This window comes from Chelonia mydas, chromosome 2 (genome assembly GCF_015237465.2).
Source record: "Chelonia mydas isolate rCheMyd1 chromosome 2, rCheMyd1.pri.v2, whole genome shotgun sequence".
Lineage (NCBI taxonomy): Eukaryota > Metazoa > Chordata > Testudines > Cheloniidae > Chelonia > Chelonia mydas.
The window spans coordinates 133,159,172-133,186,267 of NC_057850.1; the positions used below are offsets into that span (position 1 = coordinate 133,159,172).

General features: G+C 43.1%; 1 protein-coding gene across 6 annotated transcripts in view; it reads right to left on the reverse strand.

Annotated features, from left to right (window-relative positions):
* The window catches only part of TRIO (trio Rho guanine nucleotide exchange factor), a 400,036-nt gene that overhangs the window by 131,780 nt on the left and 241,160 nt on the right, over positions 1-27,096 (reverse strand). For all 6 annotated transcript variants that reach the window (XM_007065023.4, XM_037893324.2, XM_043540247.1 and 3 more), the window contains 10 exons: positions 22,095-22,210; positions 16,318-16,440; positions 14,743-14,937; positions 14,493-14,608; positions 13,674-13,740; positions 12,806-12,915; positions 10,696-10,765; positions 10,090-10,179; positions 5,684-5,776; positions 2,165-2,276 (listed from right to left, as the gene is read on the reverse strand). In XM_007065023.4, coding sequence (XP_007065085.1) covers positions 2,165-2,276; positions 5,684-5,776; positions 10,090-10,179; positions 10,696-10,765; positions 12,806-12,915; positions 13,674-13,740; positions 14,493-14,608; positions 14,743-14,937; positions 16,318-16,440; positions 22,095-22,210 — 1,092 coding nt within the window. The remainder of the gene's footprint in view (positions 1-2,164; positions 2,277-5,683; positions 5,777-10,089; positions 10,180-10,695; positions 10,766-12,805; positions 12,916-13,673; positions 13,741-14,492; positions 14,609-14,742; positions 14,938-16,317; positions 16,441-22,094; positions 22,211-27,096) is intronic.

Consider the following 27,096-nt stretch of genomic DNA (forward strand, 5'->3'; position numbering starts at 1 on the left):
TAGGGTATGCTTTACAGTTCAAAACCAAATCATTACTCAAGTTTATGTTTTGATTCAACAGCTGAAAAGTCTTGTGAACTGCTCTGGTAAGATTCTGGCTCCAAATGACATGTCTCCAAAATCAGCTTCTCATGTACATCACCCATCATGAAATTAAACTTTTCTTACAAGGTTTCTGCCACCTTGGGCTGAAGTCTTACAAAACTATTTTGTCTTGTGATGGTTTGGACTCATCTAAAGCCAAATGAGATTTTAGCCTCATGCGACACAAAGCCAGGACAACAGGTGTCGATTTTAAATTAGCAAATACAAATTTGCATATTCTTTCCCCAAAAAGCCCAACTAGATTTATTTGAACTATAATTCTAGGGAACAGATGGACCTGAGTGGATCCCAACAGTGGATCCCAACGCATATTCTAGTTGGGATCCACACCTCCTCAGATTTCAGCGTACTTACTATGAGCACCATCAGACTCATCTCTCTTTCAGAAGAGAGGAATGTAATTTGAAGAAAGACTTCTGGCCTTCAAACACCAGTTTCCTTCTAAACTAATTTACTTTTACCCACTATAAATTGGCAAGCACAATTTAACCAGGGCATTTCTCAGTCTAGACAAATGGCATCTTTTATTTTCTTAATAAAAGAAGTTCAGTAACTGCTATAAAAGAATACAGACCTCAGAAATCTCTCACAGGTCGCAGCAAAAGTTGTAGTAAAGTCCCCTCTCCATCATTTCAGGGTGAATTTACATTTACTCTATATTTAAGTGTAAAACATTATGTAACAAAGCGGCACATAAATGGGGCCTGACTACCATGACAATATAAAACAATTTACGTAGAGAAATACGTAGACAGTATCTTAGAGAAGTTGGATTAGGATGTTCATTTAGGAGTCTCGAGACATAAAAGGAAATGTGTTCACTCATGAGATTCATCTGCCATGGAATGACTCATAACTATGCTCATATGCTTTGTGACAGAAATATTAGAATATTCTGTGGAGTCAGCCTATGTGCGTTTAGTGGTAAAGGATGAACATTAATGCTTTTCAGCATTCAAGCTCACATTACATGGGACTTTGGGACTGATCCTGCAAACTGTCATTCACTTTAGTAGTTCCATAAGAATATGGAGGGCTGGGGAATTTTCAAAAGTGACATTTAGGAGCATATCCCACTGAAAGTCAATGCATGGTATGCTCTACGTCATTCAGGAGATTTTGGAAATCCCATCTGAAGTGTTTTCAGTTTCCTATCACAGGGCCCAACCCTGCAGTCACAATAGTCTCAAAGAAAATGTAAATATTAGCCAACACATCTGTGATAAATCCTTTATATGCAACTTAAATTTCCTGTGGTCATGCTTTTATCTCTATTTGTGATGGGTTGCTTTGTGAAACAGATCTTCCATCAAAGTTCCCAAGTATATGGGGGATCTTTTTATGCAATACATGATCATGTACAGACTATGAAATGGGTTTGGGTCAAATGTCAATTATAAGCATATGTAAGCAATTGAATCCAAACTTAAATGCCTGCTATATTCTGCATGTACATGATTGTTCTTTTCTGGCTATGTCTCAGACTAAATTGGTTTATGTTGCCTTTTTTTTTTTTTTTTAAACTGCCAAAAGATGTACTGTTTTTGAACCGGAAGTCAGTTATGGAACAGACAGCATACAGATGTGAAAGCAATGACCTTCCTGGAGATTATTACTTGATACATAGACCAGAACCACCTCTGGTGGATTTACATACTTTTTTGAACTTTCTTCAGACAAAAAAAGTTATGACACTGGATGAGAAATGCAGCTGAGATTATTTAGCTCTATGTGCGTTCCCTTAGAATAGAACTGAATCAAATGTTTCAACTGTAAGTAAGCTGTAAACAGCTGTATGTCGAGATGTAAGAACATCCTTTTTTAATCAGATATATTACTATAGTTTTTTGTCATCTGCTACCTCATAGTTTTATAAAAAGAAATCATCCAAATAATTCCATTTCAAAAAGATGAAAGCATATCAATGTCATTAGAAAGCGAGAGCAACTCTAAACAAAATTTCCACTTTTTCCTCAGATCTCTCTGACTTCAGCGAATATTTTAATATGTAGTTACAGAATTTATTACACAAGTGTACGTTGGCAAGTTTTAGTTCTACCTTCCAGCATGCTGAGGTGCATGGCATCATTGGCTCGCTTTGGCACACTAAGCATCACCTCCAGACCATCTTTAATCTCGCCTTTACCTTCTTCACAGCAAGTGAGCAGCTCCTGCAGAAGATCAACATTATTAGCACACCATCTGTTTCTACAATACAACAAAACGAAAACAGTGGCATTTGCTCTGGTGACCAAAGGCCCTGTCCTGCCAGCTGCCCTTCAGCTCCTCTCAGACTGCAAGTGGCAGTGTAGCACATACTCTATGCTTCACAAGATCAGGCCCTGAAGGGGTAGCAAGAGATTCTATTTGATTTGTTAACCATCCATATGTTTTAAGGTAAGCTGATCCAAATATTAATCGGTTTTTAAAACTGAAAGTGTTAAAGAAAGAAGCTTTTGATAAAGTGATTAAATTTTTAATGTCCAATGTTCAGTAAAATGTTAGTATACACTTGCAAATCTCCCAAAAGTTATAGATTTGCTTGAATATATACATGACACACTGGTCAAAGAGATGTCCTTAAGCACTAGATGTCCTTAAGCACTAGTAGGATGCCACAATCCTGCATTCCGATTTAACAGTATATATCCTTGTGCCCATGTGCAATCCCACTTGACTTTAGCATAAAACTGCATGGGTCCACATTACTTGACTCTAAGGCAGGACTTTCTTAGCGTCAGACATTCTTGTGCCACACTGCTGCAGCATCTAAACAACACAGGTGTAAGACCCATCTTTCCTTAGCTAAAGAGGCATATATGCCCCCTCAGGTATCCAAGCGGGGCTCCACATTCACTACAGCATGTTTCTAGAACTTCTTTTCTCTTTAAAAAATAAAATGGTCTTATTGCTCATTCTTAGCCTATTTTTGCTACTTCATTTTTTTTAAAGAACGGTCAACACAATAAATGCAAGAAACTAGAGTAAAAACAGACTTCAGAGTTACGTGGCTTTAGTACTAAAAGCTGAAGATACTTCAAGGACTTTCCGGGCATAGGTTCTGAAAGAGACAAATTAAAGCAACCTGCCAGAATCTGAGGAAGTGACCGAGCCCTCTGAAATTTCAACTGCCACTAATCTGTTGGCTCGCTCTACTCTTCCTAGTTGCTTTTATTTATGCTCTTTCACATCTGCCACGTCTCCTTCCTTTGCCTTTTTTTCTCTTTAAAATGCTGTTTTAATCCCTTACTTCACTGTGCAGGTGGCAGCAAACAACAGTGTGTTAGAAGACTGCTCTCTGAAGCATATAATCAGGATGCTTCACTTTGCTGACGTCTGCACAGTGGGACAGAATGAAATGGCAGGGGAGAGGCACAATTTAAATAAACTGTATAGAGAGTGGTGCAGAGGTAAGACAAACTAACAGCAGATGATGCATGAATAATCGGAAACACAAAATAAACTTAATGTTCTCAGTTGGATACTTTCCTTAAATCTGTCAGCCCTAATGCTTTCCAGCCTTCCTTCAGCACATCATCCCACATCATGAAGTCCGAAGATAGGCCAAAATGTATGCCACAGCCTTGATTTACAACCCCAGCTGATTTCAGGCACAGGGAGGGGGTTTGGATTAAGAACTCTGCATCTCCACCCACTTCTGTGTATTTGGTACTGGTCGCTTCCAAAAGTGAAAGGAGCCTATTTTCTAATTCTGGTCCAGATACAGGCAAAATCTCATGAACACAGCCAATCTAGGCACTCTGGCCAATCCAGATGAAAGACAGTGTCCAGTTGTTTTTTGGATTCTGCCACTTTAGGCTAAAATGTCATGAGAAAAGCTTGGCACGTTTGACACCATCAAATCTGATTTCAAACAGCAATAACCCTAGGCTGGACTCTAACTCAGAGTTTGTCTTCACTACCGGGGTAAGTCAATCTAAATTATGCTACTCCAGCTACGTGAATAACATAACTGAAGTCGATGCCTTCACTGCTCTGCGTCGATGGGAGACGCTCTCCAGTTGACTTCCCTTACTTCTGAGTCAACCAGAGAGTACTCTGCCGTCGATTTAGCGGATCTTCGCTAGACCCATTAAATCGACACCTGCTCCATTGATTGCAGCAGCGTGGATCTCCTCATAGTGAAGCCCAGCCCTCAAACTTAACTTCAAGCCTGACCCAGCTCGCAACACTGCCACTGCATTCCCTAACTAGGTAAGAAACAACTATACATGGAGAGTGTCATTTACTTCTAACTTTCAATTTGTTTTTATTTTTATTTCTTCTCCTGGGGATATGGGCTGGTCCACATTTTCTTCCCCCTCTAGCCTCTCACAGTATCCCACAATGCACCAACACCCTTTAAGCTACAGGTAACTGAACAGAAATATGGAGGATGTCAATGCCACTAGGGGGATGAAGTGGCTGATTGTGAGTAGTGAGGCATATTCTACTCATACAGTTACTGCTTTGTGACTCACTGGGGTCATGAAACTAGGCTTCCTTGTCAGTGCACATCACCAATCAACTCAGACACCAGGCTGCCCCACAACTTTTGTATTAATCCATAATTTTGGCAATGTTTATATTTAAAATTAAGTTTTGAAACTGACAGTTGACACTTTCTAAACACACATCTGTTTGGATCAATATTGTAAATTAAATAATTAACAGGTTTATGGATTTATTCATTAATTTTTTTCACTGGCAGAGGACAGGGAGGATTTCACATTCAATATAAAATGAGATGTAGTTTCCACCCGTTGTGACCTGAAATGGCCAAGCTATTAAACATTCAAACAGAACAATAAGGAATATTTTATCAGTACACAGGCTGGCAATCAAATCAAAGTGCAATTTTAGCTAAACATAGAAAAAGTTAATATCTAATTTTGAACTTGTTAAGCACACAAAACCCAGGATACCCTTGGAATATTTTAAAACTGCAAATACAGTACATTGCCCAAGTCTCATAATCACTGCCCTGGAGTCCAAAGTGTTCTCTCTCCATTGTCAAATGCTTCTTTTGCTGAACTGTAAGCTCAAATTTACCCGCATCCTGTAGTAGTAATAGTTGTCTATTTGTGTTTTAAAATTATCTAGACAATGACATTGCAAATACTATACAGTATTACATAAAAATCCATAGCCCTGTGGTTTTCCAGACACTCGTAATAGTATATTAAGCAATTAAAAAATATTAATACAGCTAGAGGCTTATGAGACTTCATTCTAGTAGCTATTTCAACATTATCATTCACAAACTCTTGGGATGGACATTAGCTGCTCATTTTTTAACTGGAAAAAGTATTTTTAAAATTAAGAGTAGGATAACTAGGGCAAGTGTATAGGTGTCATATTTGATTTACAGGTGTCTGAATAGAAAATTGCTTATTTAGGACAATTTTTTCATTTTTAAGCAGTTTCTTACAGAAGATGTTACTGCAGTTCCTGAGGCTCAGTGAAAAGCTGCAGCATCAGGCCTTACGCAAGTAACAGTCCTATTGACTGTGATGGGGTTTTTGCCTGTATGAGAACTGCAGGATCAGACATCCTACAACTTTAAAGTAATACCTACCTTTAAGAGAAGCTGATATTTTGTTATCCTCTGGACAGGTTTGATAAGGTAAGAGGAGATGGAGTTGGCCAATCCATGCCGCTGTTGTATTTCCTGTATCGAACAATGATGAATTTGAGTGTCATGTGTATTAACGATAGTAGGTTAGCCAGCTACAAGTGTTACAATTGATACAATACCTGTCCTTTCCATTGTAATGAGCAAAGAAAAAAGGACGGTATAGCAAGATTTTCAAACCAAAGCATATTATGTTTTGAGTCCATCTGCTCCCCTTCCATACAAACATTAATTTCTTGGCCAACTCTCATCAAGCTTTTAAAAAGGACCTGCATCTGAACAGCACAGACTCTGGATCTGAAACACTGAGTTTTTAGGCATTTTAACTTTGATAATTATTTCCTAAGTCACTTTGAGTAAACAGGAAAATGCTTTTGGCTGTGATGATATTGTCTGGCAATAGCCAACACCCATTTGGGAACAGATTTCACACTGTGGTTTGCTAGTTTAAAGTGTAACCAACTCAGGGAAACATGTTTCATTAACTGCTGCTACAAGGCCAGCAGAGGGAGCAAGCAGTGTAATTTACTGACTACTTACCAAAAGAGAAAGAGCTCAGCAATAGTAGGCAAGATTTTTAAGAGGAAAGCTGAGTATTTACATGGAGGACTTTCTTCCAGTATACTACAACAGTTATAAAAGTAGGCTAATTAAGAACCTCAAACACTGAATGTTTGATTGATTGGTTGTGTCAATTTGGCACAAAACTTTAATACAATTTACACCCACAGAGCAGTTGTACTCATTTTTAAGTAACAAATTATGTATTGAATCCATGAGTTGTAAGACCACGATCGTAATGGAGTCACACACACAGCATGAGGTACAGACTGTGTACTAAATATGAAGTCAAGTATGTTTTTAGTTTGAAGCTGAAACGCTAGATTTCTTTAATAGACTCAGAAGCATAAGGTACTGTTTTAAAGGAAATCTTAGGTTTGAGGTTTTAAACAGTTGCAAACAGCATCCCCCTATAATATACAATGCAGTCTTAGCTTCTACATATACTTAGCTATGAATGTTACATGCATGTGTGTTGTGCTCATATATGTACTAAGTGTGCATTCATTTGCATACACACACTTTTTACATCAACATTAGTTGCCTAATTACACATTACGTAGGATTATTTGGTTCTCTCTGACTAGTTTTCTCTCCCAACACAGCTCTTCATTTTCATGTAGTAGAAATGCAGCATGTGGAAGTCCAACGTGATGGGTCTTTAAAACATTCATACTGTTGGTGGCATTAGTGAAAGTTATTTGGCATACAGTTCAGATACCTGTAAAGATTTTTTTAGAGGTGATTAAATCACAAGCCCCTTTTTTCTCCTCTTTGCACAAACAGTTCTTCCCAGTATCCATTTCACTAGTGATGGCTCAGAGTACATACATAGGAGGGAGCACCATAATTGGAGTTTAAATACAAATGCACTCTTTAACCAAGGTCACATTTGGAAAGGGAATCTCAGTCCTCTATTGTGACAACTATGAGTCCTCAATGAAGTTCGGTGCTCAAAGTCCAGAAGCAGTTGCTGCCTTTATGCCCTTGTCTCAAATGGACATCACATATACCTTGTAAGGAACTTCCATATAAAAGCAAGTTGTGCCATAATTAGATTAGCAGCTGTGATGGGGTGTATAAACCCCTCATTGGACGGGAGGGGAGTTAAGGTGCAGCTCTGGGCTAAGAGTTGGTTGCTTATGTTAGCAACAATAAGGTGGTCAGGGAAAGTGAGGGACCCCTACTGAATGAGGGAGGCAACCTAGTGACAGATGATGTGGAAAAAGCTGAAGTACTCAATGCTTTTTTTGCCTCGGTCTTCACAGACAAGGTCAGCTCCCAGACTGCTGCACTGGGCAGCCCAGTATGGGGAGGAGGTGAGCAGCCCTCAGTGGTGAAAGAACAGGTTAAAGACTATTTAGAAAAGCTGGACATGCACAAGTCCATGGGCCTGGTTCTAATGCATCCGAGGGTGCTGAGGGAGTTGGTTGATGTAATTGCAGAGCCATTGGCCATTATCTTTGAAAATTCCCCTGGACTACTGGAAAAAGACAAATATAGTGCCCATCTTTAAAAAAGGGAAGAAGGAGAACTACAGACTGGTCACAGCCTCACCTCAGTCCCTGGAAAAGTCATGGAGCAGGTTCTCAAGAAATCCATTTTGAAGAGGAGAGGAAGGTGATCAGGAACAGTCAACATGGATTCCCCAAGGGCACGTCATGCTTGACCAACCTGATTGCCTTCTAGGATGAGATAACTGCCTCTGTAGATATGGGGAAAGCAGTGGACGCGATATAGCTTGACTTTAGCAAAGCTTTTGATACGGTCTCCCACAGTATTCTTGCCAGCAAGTTAAAAAAGTATGGATTGGATGAATGGATTATAAAGTGGATAGAAAGCCGGCTAGATCGTCGGGCTCAACGAGCAGTGATCAACAGCTCTATGTCTAGTTGGCAGCCAGTATCAAGCAGAGTACCCTAGGGGGTCGGTCCTGGGACCAGTTTTGTTCAACATCTTGATGATGGGATGGATTTCACAGTCAGCAAGTTCACAGATGACACTAAACTGGGGGGAGAGGTCGATATGCTGGAGGGTAGGGATAGGGTCCAGAATGACTTAGACAAATTGGAGGATTGGGCCAAAAGAAATTTGATGAGACTCAACAAGAACAAGTGCAGAGTCCTGCACTTAGGATGGAAGAATCCCATGCACTGCTACAGGCTGAGGATCGACTGGCTATGAGGCAGCTCTGCAGAAAAGGACCTGGGGATTACAGTGGACAAGAAGCTGGTTATGAGTCATCAGTGTGTCCTTGTTGCCAAGAAGGCTAATGGCATTTTGGGCTGTATGAGTAGGAGCATTGCCAGAAGATCGAGGGATGTGATCATTCCCCTCTGTTCAGCATTGGTGAGGCCTCATCTGGAGTACTGTGTCCAGTTTTGGGCCCCATACTAAAAGAAGGATGTGGAAAAATTGGAGAGAGTCCAGTGGAGGGCAACGGAAATGATTAGGGGCTGAGGCGCATGACTTATGAGGAGAGGCTGAGGGAACTGGGATTGTTTAGTCTGCAGAAGAGTGACGGGGGATTTGATAGCAGCCTTCAACTACCCGAAGTGGGGTTCCAAGGAGGATGGAGCTCAGCTGTTCTCAGTGGTAGAAGATGACAGGACAGGAGTAATGGTCTCTAGTTGCAGTGGGGGAGGTCTAGGTTGGATATTAGGAAAACCTATTTCACTAGGAAGGTGGTGAAGCACTGAAGTGGGTTACCTAAGGAGGTGGTGGGATCTCCATCCTTGGAGGTTTTTAAGGCCCGGCTTGACAAAGTCCTGGCTGGGATGATTTAGTTGTGGTTGGTCCCGCTTTGAGCAGGGGGTTGGACTAGATGACCTCCTGAGGTCTCTTCCAACCCTAATCTTCTATGATTCTAAGAAGGCAGGAGGACCTGAGCTGAGTCCACACCGAACCAGGAAGTGGAGGAGCCACAGCACCCAGCAACTGAAGCAGGGCTGGAAACTCAGAAGGTGATGTTTCCCAGGGATGGGCGGTGGCTGGATGGGGTGCATGCCAAGGTAGAAAGTGACCCAGGGAAGTCAACTTGAGGCAGACATCAGATGCCGACAGGTGTGCAGCCAAACCAGCCTCAAAGGGCCCTGGGTTGGAACCTGGTGTAGTGGGAAGGACCTGGTTTCCCTACCCCAGTCTACCCTGTATCCAATAGGAGGAGCTGCTGCCCTGAGAACTGTATCCATTCAATGGAGTTGCGTGAACCACACCCACTAGGGGTAACGGCTACCGTAGATGCTAACCAATAGGCAGGAGACCCTTTCCCCCTGATTACAGCAGCTTTGAACAGTACATTGAAAAGAAATATAAGCAGGTTACTGTTAATATACATTTTTATGCTGCTAGTCCAAGATTTTAGTCTTGATTCAGTGCAATCAAACTGAACCAAATTCATCGTTGTTAGAATATGCAGCATCTGTCTCTAAAACTGTAGTTTTATATGTGAGTTTTAGTTGCTAAAATCTGTTTGCATTTCAAAACAGATATTCAACCATTGCTATGTTTCCAATTCCTTTGATAGGTAATAGCGACTGTTTAAAATTATATTTTAATTGATTTTTAGGGGACTAAAATAGCAATAAAACACTATATATTAGACACCAGAGACATAAAAGTTCTTCGATTTAACTGACATTGTGTTGTAGGATTATTAATTATGGAGAGTTTATCTGGTGTTACTAGTAGATGTCCAATTTCTTAGGCATTCCAATGTAATTAGAACTGCATGATTAATAACAACCCATCCATATTTTTAATATATACACAAAGAGTCTGGTACTTACATCAAAATATGCTCCTGCATGCTCCAATATCAGCTGAGTAGAATCTGGCTTATTTTTACAATATGTAACATACATTTGAAACTTGTCTGCCTGCAGAACAAAACGCAAATTTAAACAGCTTATGAAACAGCATTTCCACTGCCTGAAACCAGACAAACTACAGGGGAGTCTTTTCCAATTCAACCCAACATTGTGAGAAAATACACAACCTAATTAGAGCCCGGGGCGGATACAAAATTTGTATCCACATCCAATCCACGATCCGCAAACATGGTCAGTGGATATCCACAGATTTGCAGGGCTCTAAACATATTACAATCAAAATAATAAAAAGGAATGAGAAAGTTGATTTATAGTTAAGTGAGCTATATTCTGCCTCAGGTGTATGCACGCAACTCAAACTGATTTCAGTGGGAGCCATGTTCTTGCATTTGTTGGCAGACATTGGCTTTTTAATTCAAGTCAATGGTTTGTTTACTCCAAGAGGAAGAAAAGTACTTCTACAAATCCACTAATTAAGAAAAAGACTACACAAAACGAAAGTCTCCATCTCCTTCTGCTCTCAATTTCCTTTGTTACTTCTAACACCAACGAGGATTTCATTACCCAAGTTACAAAGCAGTGCCCAACATCTTCTGGTAATTGTTCGTATTTCTCCAGCTCCTTTAGGAATATGCTACGGGTAGAGAAAAACAGAACACCATTAAAAGGAACATGGCATGTTTTCATTAGGGCAGCTAACATTTATTTAGAGTTTAAGCAGATATATTGTTAGAGGATCTTCATACCAACAGCATGGTCTGACAACTGGATCAAGATACTATGAATGGATGAGAATCTGGGGTGCCAGGACCCTATAAATACCACATCTCAAACAACACAGATTTTAAATAGTTGGTGATAAATACTGTTGTATTGATTTTTCTTTTACTGCTGTATTATCTACTCACTATAGTAACTGTTGCTGTTCCCTTCAGAAAGGGGCTAATTGGTGTCCTCTCACCTAAGCCCCACGAATGGTTTAATTTTTAAAATGTCAGTAAAAAATAGAAAAAGAGATGGAGGCCAGCCCCAGCAATAAAAGCCTTCCCCACCCACCCCTAAAAAAGCCAATCAATGAAGGGAAAAAAACCTCCATTATCTATACCCATAATAGATTATTTATGAAGTTATTTAAGGGCAGCAACAGGTGCATACAAAGTAATCAACAAGTGGCTTTCTTTGCAAGACTATCCCTTTCACAGCCAAGTAATTTGTTATTGATCTAAGTTCCTGGTATGAATTTTATTAAGTCTGAGATTTTTCACTACTGATACGGCATAGTGCACACTGCTATTGTACCTTGTGGATCATTAGAGAATATAGCTGTTGTGAATCCCTCAGATAATATATAAAATGGTAGCTCTGCTAGACATTATTATTATTTCTATTACAACAGCATGTAAAAGCACCCATCAGGATCTGGATGGTGATAAGCCAGGCAACAGACAAACACACAGGCTTACATGGTCTGTCACTCAAAAAGATTTCCTTCGAACTTAACACGAGATGCAGTAAGTGCATGTAACAAACAACAGCAAAATGTGAGTAAGGCTAGCTAAACATAATGCTTCTGAATCATTAAGAGTTAAAAAAAAGGTATACTGAACAAGTGTCCATATCAAACTCCTTGTAACCAGTGCTAATGGCAATCCTTTTTGGCAATTTTCACAGTAGGGCCAAGGAACAACAGAAAAAGAGACTGAACTACCGCCTCCCACTAGCAGTGGTTTCTAAAAGTCAGAAATGAGCCCACTGGCAGGTGAACATGATGAACCTGACACAACCACTGCCAGTGCTAAGTAGAATCAGTGGTGTCCATCTCTTCAAGGCAATCAACCAACCAGTCTAGAACTTTACTTAAGCGTTCAAATTGCTTCTTAAAAAATTCAAGATTAGTAGACATATCTGGGACAGAGAAGGTCATTTTAAATGGAATTATATAGCTATTTACTGAAAAATGCTATAATGGAAGCAAGTAATTCAACAATGAGGGAGACACTTTAGCTACTGCTGTGGCAAAACGTCCTTTATTCATTTATATTGTGATCCAGGAGGGCCAGGGAGCAATGGTAGAACGGTCAAGGGGAAATATATAAGCCCTAGGCTAATTAAGGCGTGGTTCCCTGTAGACTAGGGAGGGTTGCTACAGGTTAATTGGAGCACCTGTGGTCAATTAAACCCTGTCAGGAACCAAATAAAACTCGCTGCTTCAGGCAGTCAGAGGAGGAGGAGGAATGAGAGACGACTGGAGCTTGGAGATGTGTTGAGAGTTTTGGAAAACCTGAACACTGAAGTAAGGGAGACCCTGCCCCAGCAGTACAGGGAGACTCCCTTCCCCACAGCATCTAAGGACCGAGGGTAACCCCATCTAAGGGCGACGAGGGTAAGAAACCCGCAGAGGTTGAGAGGGGCTGGGACTCAGAGTGAAGAGCAAACCCAGACCCCTCCCCTGCTTCCCTCCTCTACCACCTTCCCGGGCTAGTAGCGGGGCCCTTGGCACCCAAGAGCAGGGGCAAGGGGTGACATCTTAGCCTCTCTCCAAGAAAAGCTCAGGACCCACCATATAAACATCGGCCATCTTGCCACAATATACACAATATTCTGACTGGGAAATACCTGAAGTGATCACTTAATCTTTACTAATAAACATAGGCATGGAAGCTAAGTTACTCACTTATTATGGAACTCATAGATTTCCTGCATGTTTCCAAAGATAATGTGTTCTTTGTTTACAATACCAGGTGGGATCTCCTCAACGCCACTGGTCATTTCCCACAGATACGTCTGACCAGAAGGAAAAAGGCACATGAAAAGCAATCAAGTTTCCAAACAGTAGCAGTTTCTGACATTTGTAAGTAAACATTCTCAAAGGGAGAAGTACAGGAAAGTACAACTTATAATTGATTTTGGGGTATGGAGCTTTACACACTGTGCAGCTTAAAAAAAAGTCAAGGCCTGAAAGTGACAATCAAATATGCTCCTTGAGACTTAATCTTTTCAAATATGCAATAGTCCTGATAACAAACAGTGCTTCAGGGTATTATATCATGTTTGGATTCCAGAAGTTTTCATTTTGCGTAATAGCTACTGCTGAGCATTACTTGCTCGAGTTTAACAATTACTGGGCACTTTTCCATGGAACCTCTCTGAATTTCTATTCAAAGAGAGTCAGCCAGTCCTGAAACAAGTGATAAACACAATGAAAGAATTAACAAAGGCTCATCTCTGCTACTAACAAAACAAACTGACCAAAAACCCAACAGAAGTAGATAGTCAGTTCTGAGACCATTAAAATGTTTTCTATTGAGCAAAGAGCAATAAAGTATTGTAAATAAAAATGAGCAAAAATAAAGCACATGGGATAAATTCTCCATTGGCTGACACCTGGTGCAATTATGTTGACACCAGCAAGTTAGCAGGAGGCAAAAATTAGCACAGAATTTGGCCCTGTGATGATAAACTAACAACACTTGGTTGCTAAAGAAATGCAGAAGCAAAATGATACACATAATCAAACCTTGTCCCATAAAATATACACTTACATCCATACATTCCCGGAGGTCTCTTACATAAGCCTTTTCTGTCTGAATTAGCTCAGCCATAATGAACCTTAAAAATGACAAAAGAATGAAAGATCAAATCGCAGCCTGCTAGATCACAGGATAATGCTTTTCCACTAACCAGAATATGCTCTCTCCATTGCAATGAACTTACTCTATTTCCAATATTACAAGAAAAGCATATAAGAGATTAATTAGCATCAGAAGGACTTTTTGTTGGGGGAGGGGCTTCCAACACTAGCAAAGTTTACATTGGAAAAAAAAAATGGAGGGATGATGCAGCAAGGATTTTAAGACCATTAACACAGAGAGAGAGAAGAGGATCCATTAGAAGCATGGGGCTACTATTCAACTGATTAAAAAAAAGAAGAGCAATAGCCGCTACTATTCATGAGCAGGAAAAATCTCGACCTTTTATGGAGTTGTGTTACTTATTTAATATTATTTTAAGTCGTATTTTGCAAATACTTTAGCCTCACTGCTACTATTTCCCTCCTTGCCCACTTATTTTTCGTGAATTTTTCTGGATTTCTACCGATTCTTCTTCTTCTTTTTTTAAAATGATCCTCATTTTAAGCTTGGTTTTGAACACTTCCTAAACCCAGATAGTGAAGAACCAAAATTGGAATAAGGCAATGAATAAGTCTGTGCAAGGCTATGGAAGGTAGACTCTGGGTAGTACAGAGCTCTCCTTTGCTACATTCCTATTTAAAATGTTTTGCTAAATCTTGAAGTAAAAAAATATGACAGTTGCTTCACTAACAGTAATTTACATATTTATATCTGTAAAGACTGCATTACTCTTTCCTGCGGGCAGATTTTCGCTTTTCTTCATTAAGCTCATGAGCAGCATCTCGCAGTTTCACCTCTGATCCAGGAACACTAGCTGGGATTATATCCAGCTGCAGGCTTTTGCTCTGTGTTAAGGAGAAAAGGGAAAATGGTTAAGGGAGGAGACATGGAAAAACAATGGCCAATCTGATCAGGTACAAGGAGCTATGTTAAAGCATTTGCTTATTCACCTATTAAAACATGCAGAAATTTCACTCACCGATTTATTTGAATCAGAAGAAATCCCCAGGGCTTTTTCTAAAGAGGTCCTATATTTCTCCATGCGCAGAGAGAAGTCTCTGTACCTCTTGTCCACTGCTGTGACACATTTTTTAATCTCTGCTGCATGGGCATGCCCTTTTTCACAAAAGCCATCAGCCAGCTGTATCAACAGCTTCACCCTCTCTTTGGTTTGCTGTGAAAAACAACAGGAAAATACTGCCAAGTAAAGTTACGGCCAAGTACCTATAATGTGAGGGCTCGTTTTGTATAATTAATTATTAAAAACAAGTGGAGGGCTGATGGAAGGTAACTGAATAAGTGTTACCTTCCATCATCTCCCTTCTATCCCACCCAAGTGTTTTTAAATACCATAATTTTTCGCAAGGAAAAGAAGATCAGCAAGTGCTGCCTGCTTCTTTATTATTTCAACAGCAGCAAAAAACCTCATACTTTAAACCTTTGGAAATTCTCTTGACTGGAAATAGAGAAGAGCAGTTCTGCAAGGTAAGCTTTTAGGGCAAGGACCACGTCTTCTCAGGTGTTTCTATAGCTCCTGGCACCAAGGGGCTCTGATCCCTATTAAGGTCTTTAGGTACTACCACAATACAAACACTGGCCCTGAGCCTGCAAAGACTTATGCTCATACTTAAGGACAACGCATCCTCCTGACAAATGGCTGATATGTGTAGGGAAGTTGCACTAAAATGGTACTTTAAAATGCGCACACTACCCGCTGTCTGCCACTGAAAATAACAGAGGCAGCATTGCATGGCAGAAGTTTAACATTAAGAGGGTTGGACCAAGTCTTTGAGGGGACAGTGGGTTTGGTGTGCAGAGGCATGCTTAGTCCTTCCATATATAATGTGACCAGTCTCTCCTTCCTTCCTCCATGATATCCTGCATTTCCAGCTATCTTTCTTTGATCACCACCTCTTTACCAGCTTGAGGCTCCATGATTTTTCCACACAGGACAGAGAGCCAAGAGGTGTAGACAAAGTGCAGCTTTTTAAATGGGGAGCAGGAGAGGGAAATTAGGGAAACCAATCCCTGCTGCAGTTACTTGTGCCAGAGTTCAACAATTAATAATGAACAAAATGTCCTGTGCCTGGAATGTTAGGTTTGCACCTGTGATGCTGGGTCCCATGTGGCCACAGTGTGCAGAGAAGTAAGCCTGCCACTGCCTAGAAACATTGTAGTACAATATGTTGTTCTAGGTAAGAGCCATACCTGAATGATTGAATCTTTCATCTTGTGCTATCTTCTCATTAGTAAAGTGTTCAGTATTTTGAAGCACACAAACTGGAACATAATAAGCCTTACTGCTTTTTGCTAACATAAAATAAGATTTAAGAGTTGCGTTCCAGTTGAGTTCCAGATTGATCTGAAAACCAACCAAGCTGAGGACTCGAAAGGAAGTTATCTTTCTCCATTTTTAAGCGAGGTCACCACAGTCTTGTCAACGTAGGGTAACACCAGCAATTTTGTGTTTCATTTCATGTCAAGTGGAAACAGGTAAGAGAGCCAATACAGCAAGGTGAAGCTGGCCATACACCTGCTGTTGCTCTTTATTTACCTTTGCAGTGATCTGAAATTCTTCATGTTCTTTTAAAAGCTCTTGAGTGTGATGGATACTGGAACCAGTGGAAGTATGCGTGGATAAATAAAACTCTCCATTGTCATGGATCCATTCCAAAGCCTGAATAAAACAAGAAACAATGAAGAGTAGAAAAGAAAGTAGCATACTTTTTCAATAGACATCAATTTAAGTACTCAAGATACATAAAAATACTTCCATAATAAAATTACTAGACAGACCTATATTTCATTTTTATCCCTTCTACATTTCACCTGAAACAACTTTGAAATGGAGTTTATCTACCTGTAATTGGAAGTCCTTCAAGATGTGTGATCCTTATCTGTAGTCCACACATGGGCACATATGCACGCCATGCACCTGAGTCTGGAAATTCTAACAGACAGCATCAGTTGACCTGCACACGTGTGGTAGATCTCCTTGTACTCCCAATCAGGGGTATAAGAGGCAGTGCAGGTTCACACCTCTCCAATTCCTCTTTTTACCACAAATCGAACAGGATCTAAAGCAAAGGGGATGTAGGGTGGGTAGTGGAATACAGATAGGGACCACACATTTTGAAGAATTTGCAGCTACCGGTAAATCTCCATTTCTTTTTCAAGTGCTGGTCCCTATGTGTAGTCTACATCTGGGTGACCGATAAGCAGTGCTCAGATTGGAAGGGGTGAGAGGAAACCCTCAGAAAAGATGCTTGCAGTACTGCAGTTCCTACTGTTGCGTCTGCAGCAGAGGCCTGAACGAGCACGTAATGTCTGCACGTATCTAGTACTGCAATGTCCTACAGGGATACTGTAGAGGCAGCTTGTGCCCTTGTGGAGCGTGTCCTGCTGGTGTCAGAAGGAGGCATGCAAGCTAACTGGTAACACTCGATGATACACCTGAAAACCCAAACTGAATTTCTCTGAGAGGATATTGCTTGATCTTGCAATCTTTCTACTATGGCAAGAAGTAGTCTTGGTGATTTTCTGATGGGTTTGATCCTTTGAAGGTAGAACACCAGGGCATGTCCGACATCAAGGGAATTAAGTCTTTTCTCTTAGGCAGAAAAGTGGGGTTGTGGAAAAAGGAAAGGTAAGTAGATACTTCAGTTGACATGGAATTCAGAAATAACTTTGGGGAGGAACTTGGAATGGAAATGAACGGATATCTTTTTCCTGTGAAAAACCGTATGAGGAGGGTCTGCCATGAGGGCTCCCAACTCACCCTCCTGGCCGAAGTATTAGCAACTAAAAATGAAAGTTTTATGAACAGGTTGGACATGGAGCCAAAGGTGGAAGTGTCTGTGTCCTTGAAAGATCACGGTGTGGAAGTATGCGTCCTTCAGTCAAGGGTGACATACCAGTCTCCCGGATCCAGGGACGGGATGATACAGGCCAGGGAAATTATGCGGAACTTTAGCTTCTTTAAGTACTTGTTGAGGTCTCGTAGCTCCAGGATGGGCCATAGACCGCCCTGGGCCTTTGGGATTAAAAAGTACCACAAATAGAACCCCTTGTTCCTGTACTCAAGAGGAACTTCTTCCACTGCACCCAGCTGCAGTAACCCTTTTATCTCCTGCACGAGGAGACTCTTGTGAGAGGGGTCCCTGAAGAGGGATAGGGAAGGCAGGTGGGAAGGGGGATTAGAAAGGAACAGGAGGGTATAACCTTGCTCCACTGTGCTGAGGACCCATCGGTCAGAGGTTATAGTGGTTCAAGCAGGGAGAAAAAGGGGAAGGCGGTTGGAGAACACTGGGACAGATGGATCTGGGGAACAGTCTTGTAGGTCGCACTCAGGCGCACCCTCAAAATGACTGTTTGGCCCCTTGCTTGGTACAGGTTGAGCCCGACTGAGCATAGGCTGGAGGCGGGTGGCTCAGATGGCACTTGTAGCCCTTGGCTCGTTTGTAGGGCTGGTCCTGCCATGGCTAGTTGCCCTGGCCCTGAGGGTGCTGCGGTTTGAACGGCTTATGTGCCGGGGCTGGGACGTAAAGACCCAGGGTTTTCAGAGTGGTGTGGGAGTCCTTGAGGCCATGCAACTTGTTGTCTGTTTGCTCCGCAAATAGGGCTCGGCCGTCAAAGGGCAAGTCCTGCATTGACTGCTGGGCCTCGGTGGACAACCCAGAGAGGAACAACCAAGAGGTTCGCAGCATGGAGATAGCAGAAGCCATGGTTCTGGCAGCAACAGCAGTGGCATCTGACGCTGCCTGAAGGGCCGCCTTGGCCGTGGTCATGCCTCATCGAGGATCACTCGGAACTCCCTCTTGGAAGCCTCAGGGAGCGACCCTTCGAACTTGGCCATGGCTTGCCACATATTAAAATCACATCGGCCAAGGTGGGCTTGGTGGTTGGCCACTCTCAGTTGAAGGCTGGAAGACGAATAAATCTTAAACCCAAAGCGATCCTACCTCTCCGAGTCTTTATTTTGGTGTGTGTCCCTGGATTGTCCTTGCCTCTCTTTGTGGTTAACCACCTCCACCACAAGGGACTTGGGGCTGGGTGGGAGTATAAGTACTCATGCCCCTTGGTTGGCACGAAGTACTTGCATTCAGCCCTCTGGGAGATAGGGGCCAGGGAAGAGGGGGTCTGCCACAGGGCATTAGTGATTTTGGAAACCCCTTCATGAAGGGGTAGGACCACCCTGACAGGAGCTGAGGAGGAGAGGACATCAAATAGGGAGTCCGAGGGCTCTTTCAGTTCCTCTGCCTGAAGCCCCAGGTTGGATGCACCCCTTTTCAAAAGTTCCCAGTGAACTTTGGCGTCATCTTGCGGAAGTGGGTGAGGGGGCCCCGTGATAGCCTCCTCTGGCAACGATGAGGATGATGCTGGTGCCGCAGTGTCCTCTACTTCCATTGGTGGTCCAGCAGCTTGCTCCCCTGGATCCTCCTGGACCTGTGGGTCCTACCCCCCGAAGCCTCGAGCACCGGAGGGGGATGGGATACTGAGACCACTGGCTTCTCCAAGGCTCTCGATGCTGACCAGGCAGCCTGGGAAGTTTGGGTGAACCCCCAAGGGTTCTACAGGTACCATGGCACCAGCTACTGCACCTGGGGCCATGGGACAGGTTTCAGTGCTGATGATGTAGGCAGAACTGCAGGTACCAGGGATTGTCCCGCAGTCAGGGAACCTAGCTCCATGTCAGAGGTATAAATGGAGCAGTCGGTACCAGGCGACCAGGATTGGGTGGAGCGCTGGCTCTTGTCCAACTGGTGCCGGTCACTGTGTCCCAAAGCTGACCTGTCCGAGTGAGACGGGCGTCTTGGTTGGGATCTCAGGGACCGACGGTGTTCAGTGGATCTGCATCGGAGACCCAGCGATCCACGCCTCATGCTACTCCACCAGTACCAGGACCGGGAGCTAATACAGGCCGCTTGCAGGAAGGATCTTCCCAAGAAGGGTGACCAACTGCTAAGAGACAGGTGATGACGGCCCAGTGATCTCTGATCCTCGGTTCCGTGATCAGCACCAGGCCCTTGGAGACGGATGGGGCCGGTCCGGGAGTTTTTGCCAGATGGCGTATGCCTCAGAAGGTCTGCGCCAATCTACCGGCGAGGTACATCTCAAGTCCCTCGATCGGTGCCCCCTGTGCGGAGACCAAAGAGAGCTCCGCTGAGTCTGCCTCTCTAGTCCTGAGGTGTGACGGCTTTGGGTGGCGGAACGTCCCTCTCGATGGGGAACAGTGCAGCTGAAGCAGGGACTCCTGCATAGGTCCCAGCGCGGGTTTCCTCCGAGACCGGGGTACCGCTGGAGCCGATGTGGACAGCACTAGGAGCACCAGGATCTCCTGAGCTGCTTGAAGGGCTTTGGGCGTCAAAGGCACCTGAAGTTGGCGAGGGCCTGCACCGCTATCTGCAGTTGCAGGAGAAGTATGGGATGGGCTGCACTGCTCAACTTGAGCTGGGGCCTGACTACCCAAAGGAGGCATTGAGCTGCCCAGCACGGGTTGTGGCTCGCCCCCAGCCCTCTCCTTTCCCTTATAGGAGGTAGGAGAGCTTCCCTTCACAGTCTTTTTTAGCTTCTTGACCGGAGTCGTGGAGGGGGATCATTGCCAGTTTGTAGGCGGTGCCAGCGGAGCACTGTGCACGGAAGCTGCGGGGCTCGGGGCAGAGTCGGACCACTGCTGGAGTGAGGGACGACTCCATTAGGAGCGCTTTCAGACAGATATCGTGCTCCTTCTTCGTCCCAGCTTTAAACAACTTGCAGATACAGCACTTGTCACTTATGGGTCCCTCGCCTAAGCACCTTAGGTAGCTGGTGTGTGGATTGCTGATGAGCATAGACCATTTGCAGCAATCGCAGGGCATGCCCCGTCCCCCAGCTGAGTCCGGTTCGGGACTAACAAAGAATTGAGAACTACTACTAAGGGTAACTAAGAAACTACTAACTATATACAACTATATTACAGGTTTTCAAGGTTTGCAAGAACAGAGAACGAAACAACGCTAGCTGAAGCAGCAGATGTTTCAGCACCATCGCTGGTGGCAAGAAGGAATTGAGGATGTGGGGAGCTGGTGGTGCCACTTATACCGCACCATGCGGGTGCCACTCCAGCGGGCACCAGAACCAGTCCCCTACTGAGGGAAAAACTTCCAGCACCAGTGCATGTGGCAAGCACACACACCAAATCTGGAAAGGACATGAACAAGCACTCAAAGAAGAACCATACATCCAGGCTGTATCCAAGCTTGGGTGCTTCTGCCCATACCATATTTCTGAAATTCAGCCTTTTCTGTCTCTCCAGACTGGGAAGTCATTTTCTCGAGACGCAATTATTCTAATTTCTACCTCTCTGGCCTCAATGACAGTGACTCCTACACAGTCATTCCAAACAGTGGGTAGCTAGGATGCAGATATATAGTACCTAAGGGGTAGCTGCCAGAGGTAGAATACCTCCTGAATTGAATTTTGAATATTCCTGGGCAAGTACACCAGGAGCCAAGTGACACAAGGAGACCAGACATCTGCTAAAGCCACCTACACAAGAGACAGCCAGCATGATCGTGCCTGTACTGACTGAGCCAAATGGACCAAAAAACTCAGAGTATTTGACAGAACTTTCTGTGTCATCTAGTCTATTCCAAGAAGTTAAAAGCCATTTCAATTACTACTTCTGCCTTGGAGTTCCCCTGATATTTTTATGGTTTAAAAATCACTTCTCTTTTTAAATATTCTCTCTACCATTGTGTAATAGACCCACACAAATGTATGACGTTAACCCAGTAAGCAGGAAAAACAGTGAAACCGAGTGTATACAAAGTGTTATTAAATGCACACAATAGTGAAGATTTTTCTTCCCTGATCTTTCACTTACAATGATGTTATTTAACAGTTCTGAAGATACTCAAAAGAAATGCAGATTTTAAAGGTAATATTGTTATGAGTCAGCCTTTCAGGTACTTCCTTATTCATATTATTTTGCATTGGTAGAATTTACTAAAATATTTAACAACTTATTCAACACAGCCTGGCAAAAAAAAACAACAACTCAACAGTGTGGTAAAACAACCACCTGTTTGTAGTACAATATGAGAGTGATAGATTGGTTATAGGTGGCTGCCTACATTTTTTTTTAAAAATTATTTCTAGTGTTCTAATTTGACGGAGGAGTGGGATAAGGTTTTTATACCTTGATTCTTAATAGTCTGCCTTTCAGAAGTTCCAAGTAACATAGTCAATGGGAGCAACCTACTCCCTCAAAGTCAGGCGATAAGCCACACCTTGATCTGCATGGGATTTGAGTTGCATGGAATGGAAAATGTTCTTAGATAAAATCCTGACCTGTTTGGCACTTCTTTCAAAGACCACATACTGCTGACACTGGTCAAGGCGCCTTTTTCTCATTGTCCAGTAATGCAGCACGCGATTCTCCCTCTGGAAGAGTTCATTTAAGATATCTGCAGGGACAGACAAATTAACTGAAGGTTATGGTCCTTTATTTTGTAATGAAGGGAAGCTGTGAGGCTAAAAGCTCTGCAAATAAATATTGTGTTGTATTAAGAACTACACAAAAAAAATTTCCTTTACAAATTTAAAAAAAAATTGTTTTTATAGACAGGGACACTGATTTAGTTAAAATAAAGACTGGTGGTTTCATCAAAAAGTGGTACGGAAACAATAGGCTTTTGAGACTAGAGAGTGCACTTGATAGAATGTAGGGGACAGTTCTGCACCAGGCTGGTGAGGAAAGAGAGAATGGGGACAAGTAGACAAGATGCATTTAAGCATTCAGGCTGAACATAATCAATAATCATTTCCCAACTGAAATTTCTAGAGTTCTATAAGGTATCTGGTGTCATGCAATAAACATGAGTGAACATACAGCCCAGGAGTAAATACGTTAACAGATTTATTCTTGTGATATCCTAACTCACCTGAAACTCCACGCATGCAGAGAAATCCACTACAAAACTCAGAAATAAAATTACTATAATTAACATTCCTTCAAAAGTCAACAAGAATACTGCCAGTCAAACAAATCATGCACTGATTCAAATAGTCCCTAGTCCATTTGCTTTCAAGCAAATGAATTTATTACTTGGAAATGAAGACACATGTAAAAGCAGTTCTGCTGTTTATTATGCCATCTCTCTCCTTTCACACATCAGAGAATCCCGCAAACAGCAGGCCCTCAGGAATCCCCACCCACCTGCCACTGTTAATTTGACCTTTCATCCCCTCAGTTTGGTTAACCACCATTTTTCCTTTTATGTTAATGACAAGGACTGGATGCATTTTACTGTCACTCAACTGTGGCCGAGAAAGGGGGAAATTCTGGAGGGACACTAAAACGGAGGTTGGTTCTGATAAAAACCACAGGATAGAGGGGGCGAGACGCTGGTGGAGATAGAGAGGGAGTCTGATGAGATGCAAACTGGTTTTCCAACTTGGGTGGGGGCAGGGGGAAGGCAAGGAGAGAGATCTGGGATAAGCTAGTGCCTTCTTAAACATGCAAGTGAAGATTGAGGTTTAAGGCAGAGGAAATGCATATAGACATTTGTTTTAACGCTATTTTAATTCTACTGTTAGTTTCCATAAACAAATAAATCATAGTTTTTGATTAAGCTGTCCTGAGTCACTGCAGTTCATTCTGGTCACAAACTTCCAGAAAGGACTGCACAGCCAGACCCAAACCCGTTTAGGCTGGCTCAAACGAATGTGGCTTGTGAAACAGGAGTTTGTAACCTAACGACCCAGTCTATAGTGGGATGAACTGCATACTTCCACTCTTGGAGAACTGCACATAGAAGCCTTATGAGAGGAGACTCAAAGAGCTTGGTTTGTTTAGCCTAACCAAAAGAAGGCTGAGGGGAGATATGATTGCTCTGTATAAATACACCAGAGAGATAAATACCAGGAAGGGGAGTAATTATGTAAGTTAAGCGCCAATGCTGACACAAGAACGAATGGATAGAAACTGGCCATCAGCAAGTATAGGCTTGAAATTAGGTTTCTAACCATTAGAGGAGTGAAGTTCTGCAACAGGCTTCAAGGGGAGCAAAAAGCCTAACTGGCTTCAAGACTCAGCTAGATAAGTTTATGGAGGAGATGGTATGACGAGAATGCCTACAATGGCATGTAGCTGATCTGTGACTGCTAGAAGCAAATATTTCCAATGGCTGGTGATGGGACACTAGATGGGGAGGGTTCTGAGTCACTCCGGAAAATTCTTTCCCAGGCGTCTGGCTGATGGGTCTTGCCCAGATGCGCAGGGTCTAACTGATCAGCATATTTGAGGTAGGGAAGGAATTTTCCCCCAGGTCAAATGGACAGAGACCCTGAGGGTTTTACGCCTTCCTGTGCAGCATGGGGTATGGGTATGGATATGCCTGTATCAACCCTCTGACTGACTTTGCTGTTACTTCAAATGAGTAGGCCAAGTTCAGTAGTGGAGGTGCACACAGTGTGGGAATTAAACTCATGCACACTGAGCAGCTTCCCTCGATACAGCTTATCGACAAAGCAGACAGTGACAGGCAAGCAGCAAAATTCAGAGGAATCAAAGCAGAAACGCTCATTTTCATAGTTGTTCATGCCAGCCCACAAAGCAATCTCTGAGGGAGGATTACACAGATGAGCCAGAACATTGGAGACCTATTTTACATATGATTAAATCTGAATCATGTAAAATAAATGACAGTATACAGAAAATATCTAGATCAGGGGTGGGCAAACTTTTTGGCCCGAGGGCCACATCGGGGAACGAAACTGTATGGAGGGCCGGGTAGGGAAGGCTGTGCCCCCAAAACAGCCTGGCCCCCACGCCCTATTCAGCACCTTCCACTTCCCGTCCCCTGACTGCCCCCTCCTGGGGACCCCCTCTGCCCCAAACCACCCCCCCCCCAGGATCTCACCCCCTATCCAAACCCCCCCGTTCCCTGACCCCTGACTGCCCCAGAACCTCCGCCCCACCCACCCAACCGCCCCCTGCTCCCTGACTGCCCCCCGGGACCCAACCTCCCCACCGCTGCACGCGCCGCCCCCTTACCATGCCGCTCAGACCGGCAGGAGATCGCAGCCCCACTGCCCTCATGGAGGCATGGCTGTGTGGGAGGGGGAGGGGCAGGAGGCGAGCCTCCCAGGCCAGGAGCTCAAAGGCTGGGCTGGATGGTCCCACGGGCCGGATGTGGCCCGCAGGCTGTAGTTTGCCCACCTCTGATCTAGATCATAGATTCAAAGCCATATAAGCCATTAAACACCCTCCCCAAAAAGAAGCACATTAAAATAACACAGCAGCCTTAATAGTCAAGTGGACAAAGTTCGGAAATGCCGGAATTAAGATTGCTTATGCAATTTAAATTCGCACCCCCTTGTGCGAATGCATTATAATACTATCTTTAATTGCATGTGTTATATTTGGATCCAGCAGAAAAAGACACAGACACAGAGGGAGCTGATAGAAACTCAGCTGTCTGTTGTGATGGTAGTTCTATTGTTCTTGAGGCAAAAGTGAAAACAACATGAAAGTGAGGTTCTGCACTGGAGAGTGGGGGAGTGCTCAAATGTTTAAAGGGACAGGACATCATAACATAATCATATACTATTTTTTTCTATGGGACTACTGCTTCATTCAGTGGATTAGAAGTTATTCAATATATTTTTTTAACCTCCTGGTTCAATGTGTGGCCCAGGCTTCACGTAATGCACACCATCTAAACCCTACACAGAATACAAAATTATTGATTTTGTCCTGGATGTTTGCAGTGCTCTCACAATAGTATAACAGTGCTTCACAAACATCAACGTATCTTCACAAGAATCCTATGAGATTAGGTAGCACTATCCCCATTTTACAACTAGGGAACTGAGGATGAGAGAGATTAAAGCTAAAATTGGCATAAACATTCACTAATTTTGTATGCCCGACTTGAAACACACAGGGTTTTCACAGTGCTTATTTTTATAGCATATTATGTATTTAAAGCACTGCTCCAATAGACTTCATTTTCAAGCACCCAGCACTTCACAGATGTAGACCCAAGTGTCTCATATTGCGTGTGCCTCACTTTCCTGGTGCCCAAACAGTGATCACCGGTGAACAGTTTGGCTTAAGTGACTTGCCCAGCACCACACACAAAGTCTGTGGCAGAGGTAGGGATAGAATCCAATTCTTCAGGGCAGCATTCAACTGCCTTAGCCCTGAGACCATGCCTTCGCTTCCTACATAGCACTCAACCCCTGCAACAAATGAGGCAGGGTCAGAAATCCCACACAGAACTCAGAGTAAACACAATGGATTGCAATTGCTTTTTAGAGAGATTACGGTCTATTGTGTACATGAATATTTCAGGACTGTTTAAAGTATGGATTACATAAATGTTCATGTAAGGACTTCAGAAATGCATAGTATTGACCGTACTAGACTAGAGTATCATGTACACGTGTGTCAAAGGAGTTTTAAAGACAGGTATTATTGTGCAGTATCCTGCCAGTAGTAGAACATTTACTTGGACTGCTTGAGACCTGCTTCCACTTCTAGCAGAAATGAAACCCATAATTAAGTTAGGCGGTGTTGCTAACAATTTTGTTCAGGATCCTTACATTTAGTTATTAAATTCAGGACCATGGATAAAATTAAAATGAGCATATTTGGCATTTCTTGGTACTCTGCGTAACAGTACTCACAAACAGACTTTTGTCATGTTCATCCAATTTTACTTGTAGCATCATTCGATGCTTCTCAATATAAGGAACTTCAAATTTGTAAAAACAGATGGCGAGGGCATGGCTTTACTTTTAGACTCATGGATTCTGATAATTCAAAGAAAGAAAGAAAAAGAAAAAATGTCCTATTACTGATATTTGACAATCGGCTACCGTAATTGTTACTCTGGGTATTTTGGTAACTTCTATGTCATGCAGAGGAGCCTCAGCCCTGAAGGGAGCCCCTACCATCCCCTCCTTTGAGCCTGTCTCCCCAACCCATCTCTCACCCCTTCCCTGCTGGCCATGAGAAGCGGGTGCTGAGATGTGCTGTCGTGCTGGGGGCAGGGGGAAGCTTCTGCCACGTACATCCTGTTTCTGCAAACCCTGTAGAGAGCTCACCCGTTTACAGTAACTTTTATCCTCTCTGCTCTTCCCTATCCTTGTCCCACCCCCACGCCACTGTCTGGCAGCGCCCATTTCCCTTTCTTAAACCTGGCTCCTACCTCCCATCCCTGATTCTCCCCCTCTCTCCGCTTCCCCTCCCCTCCATCTGTTTGAGCCCCATGCACACACAGTTTGCTCCCTGAACAAATTCAGCCCATCACTCCCTCCAAATTTCCCCCCCCCCACCACCCTT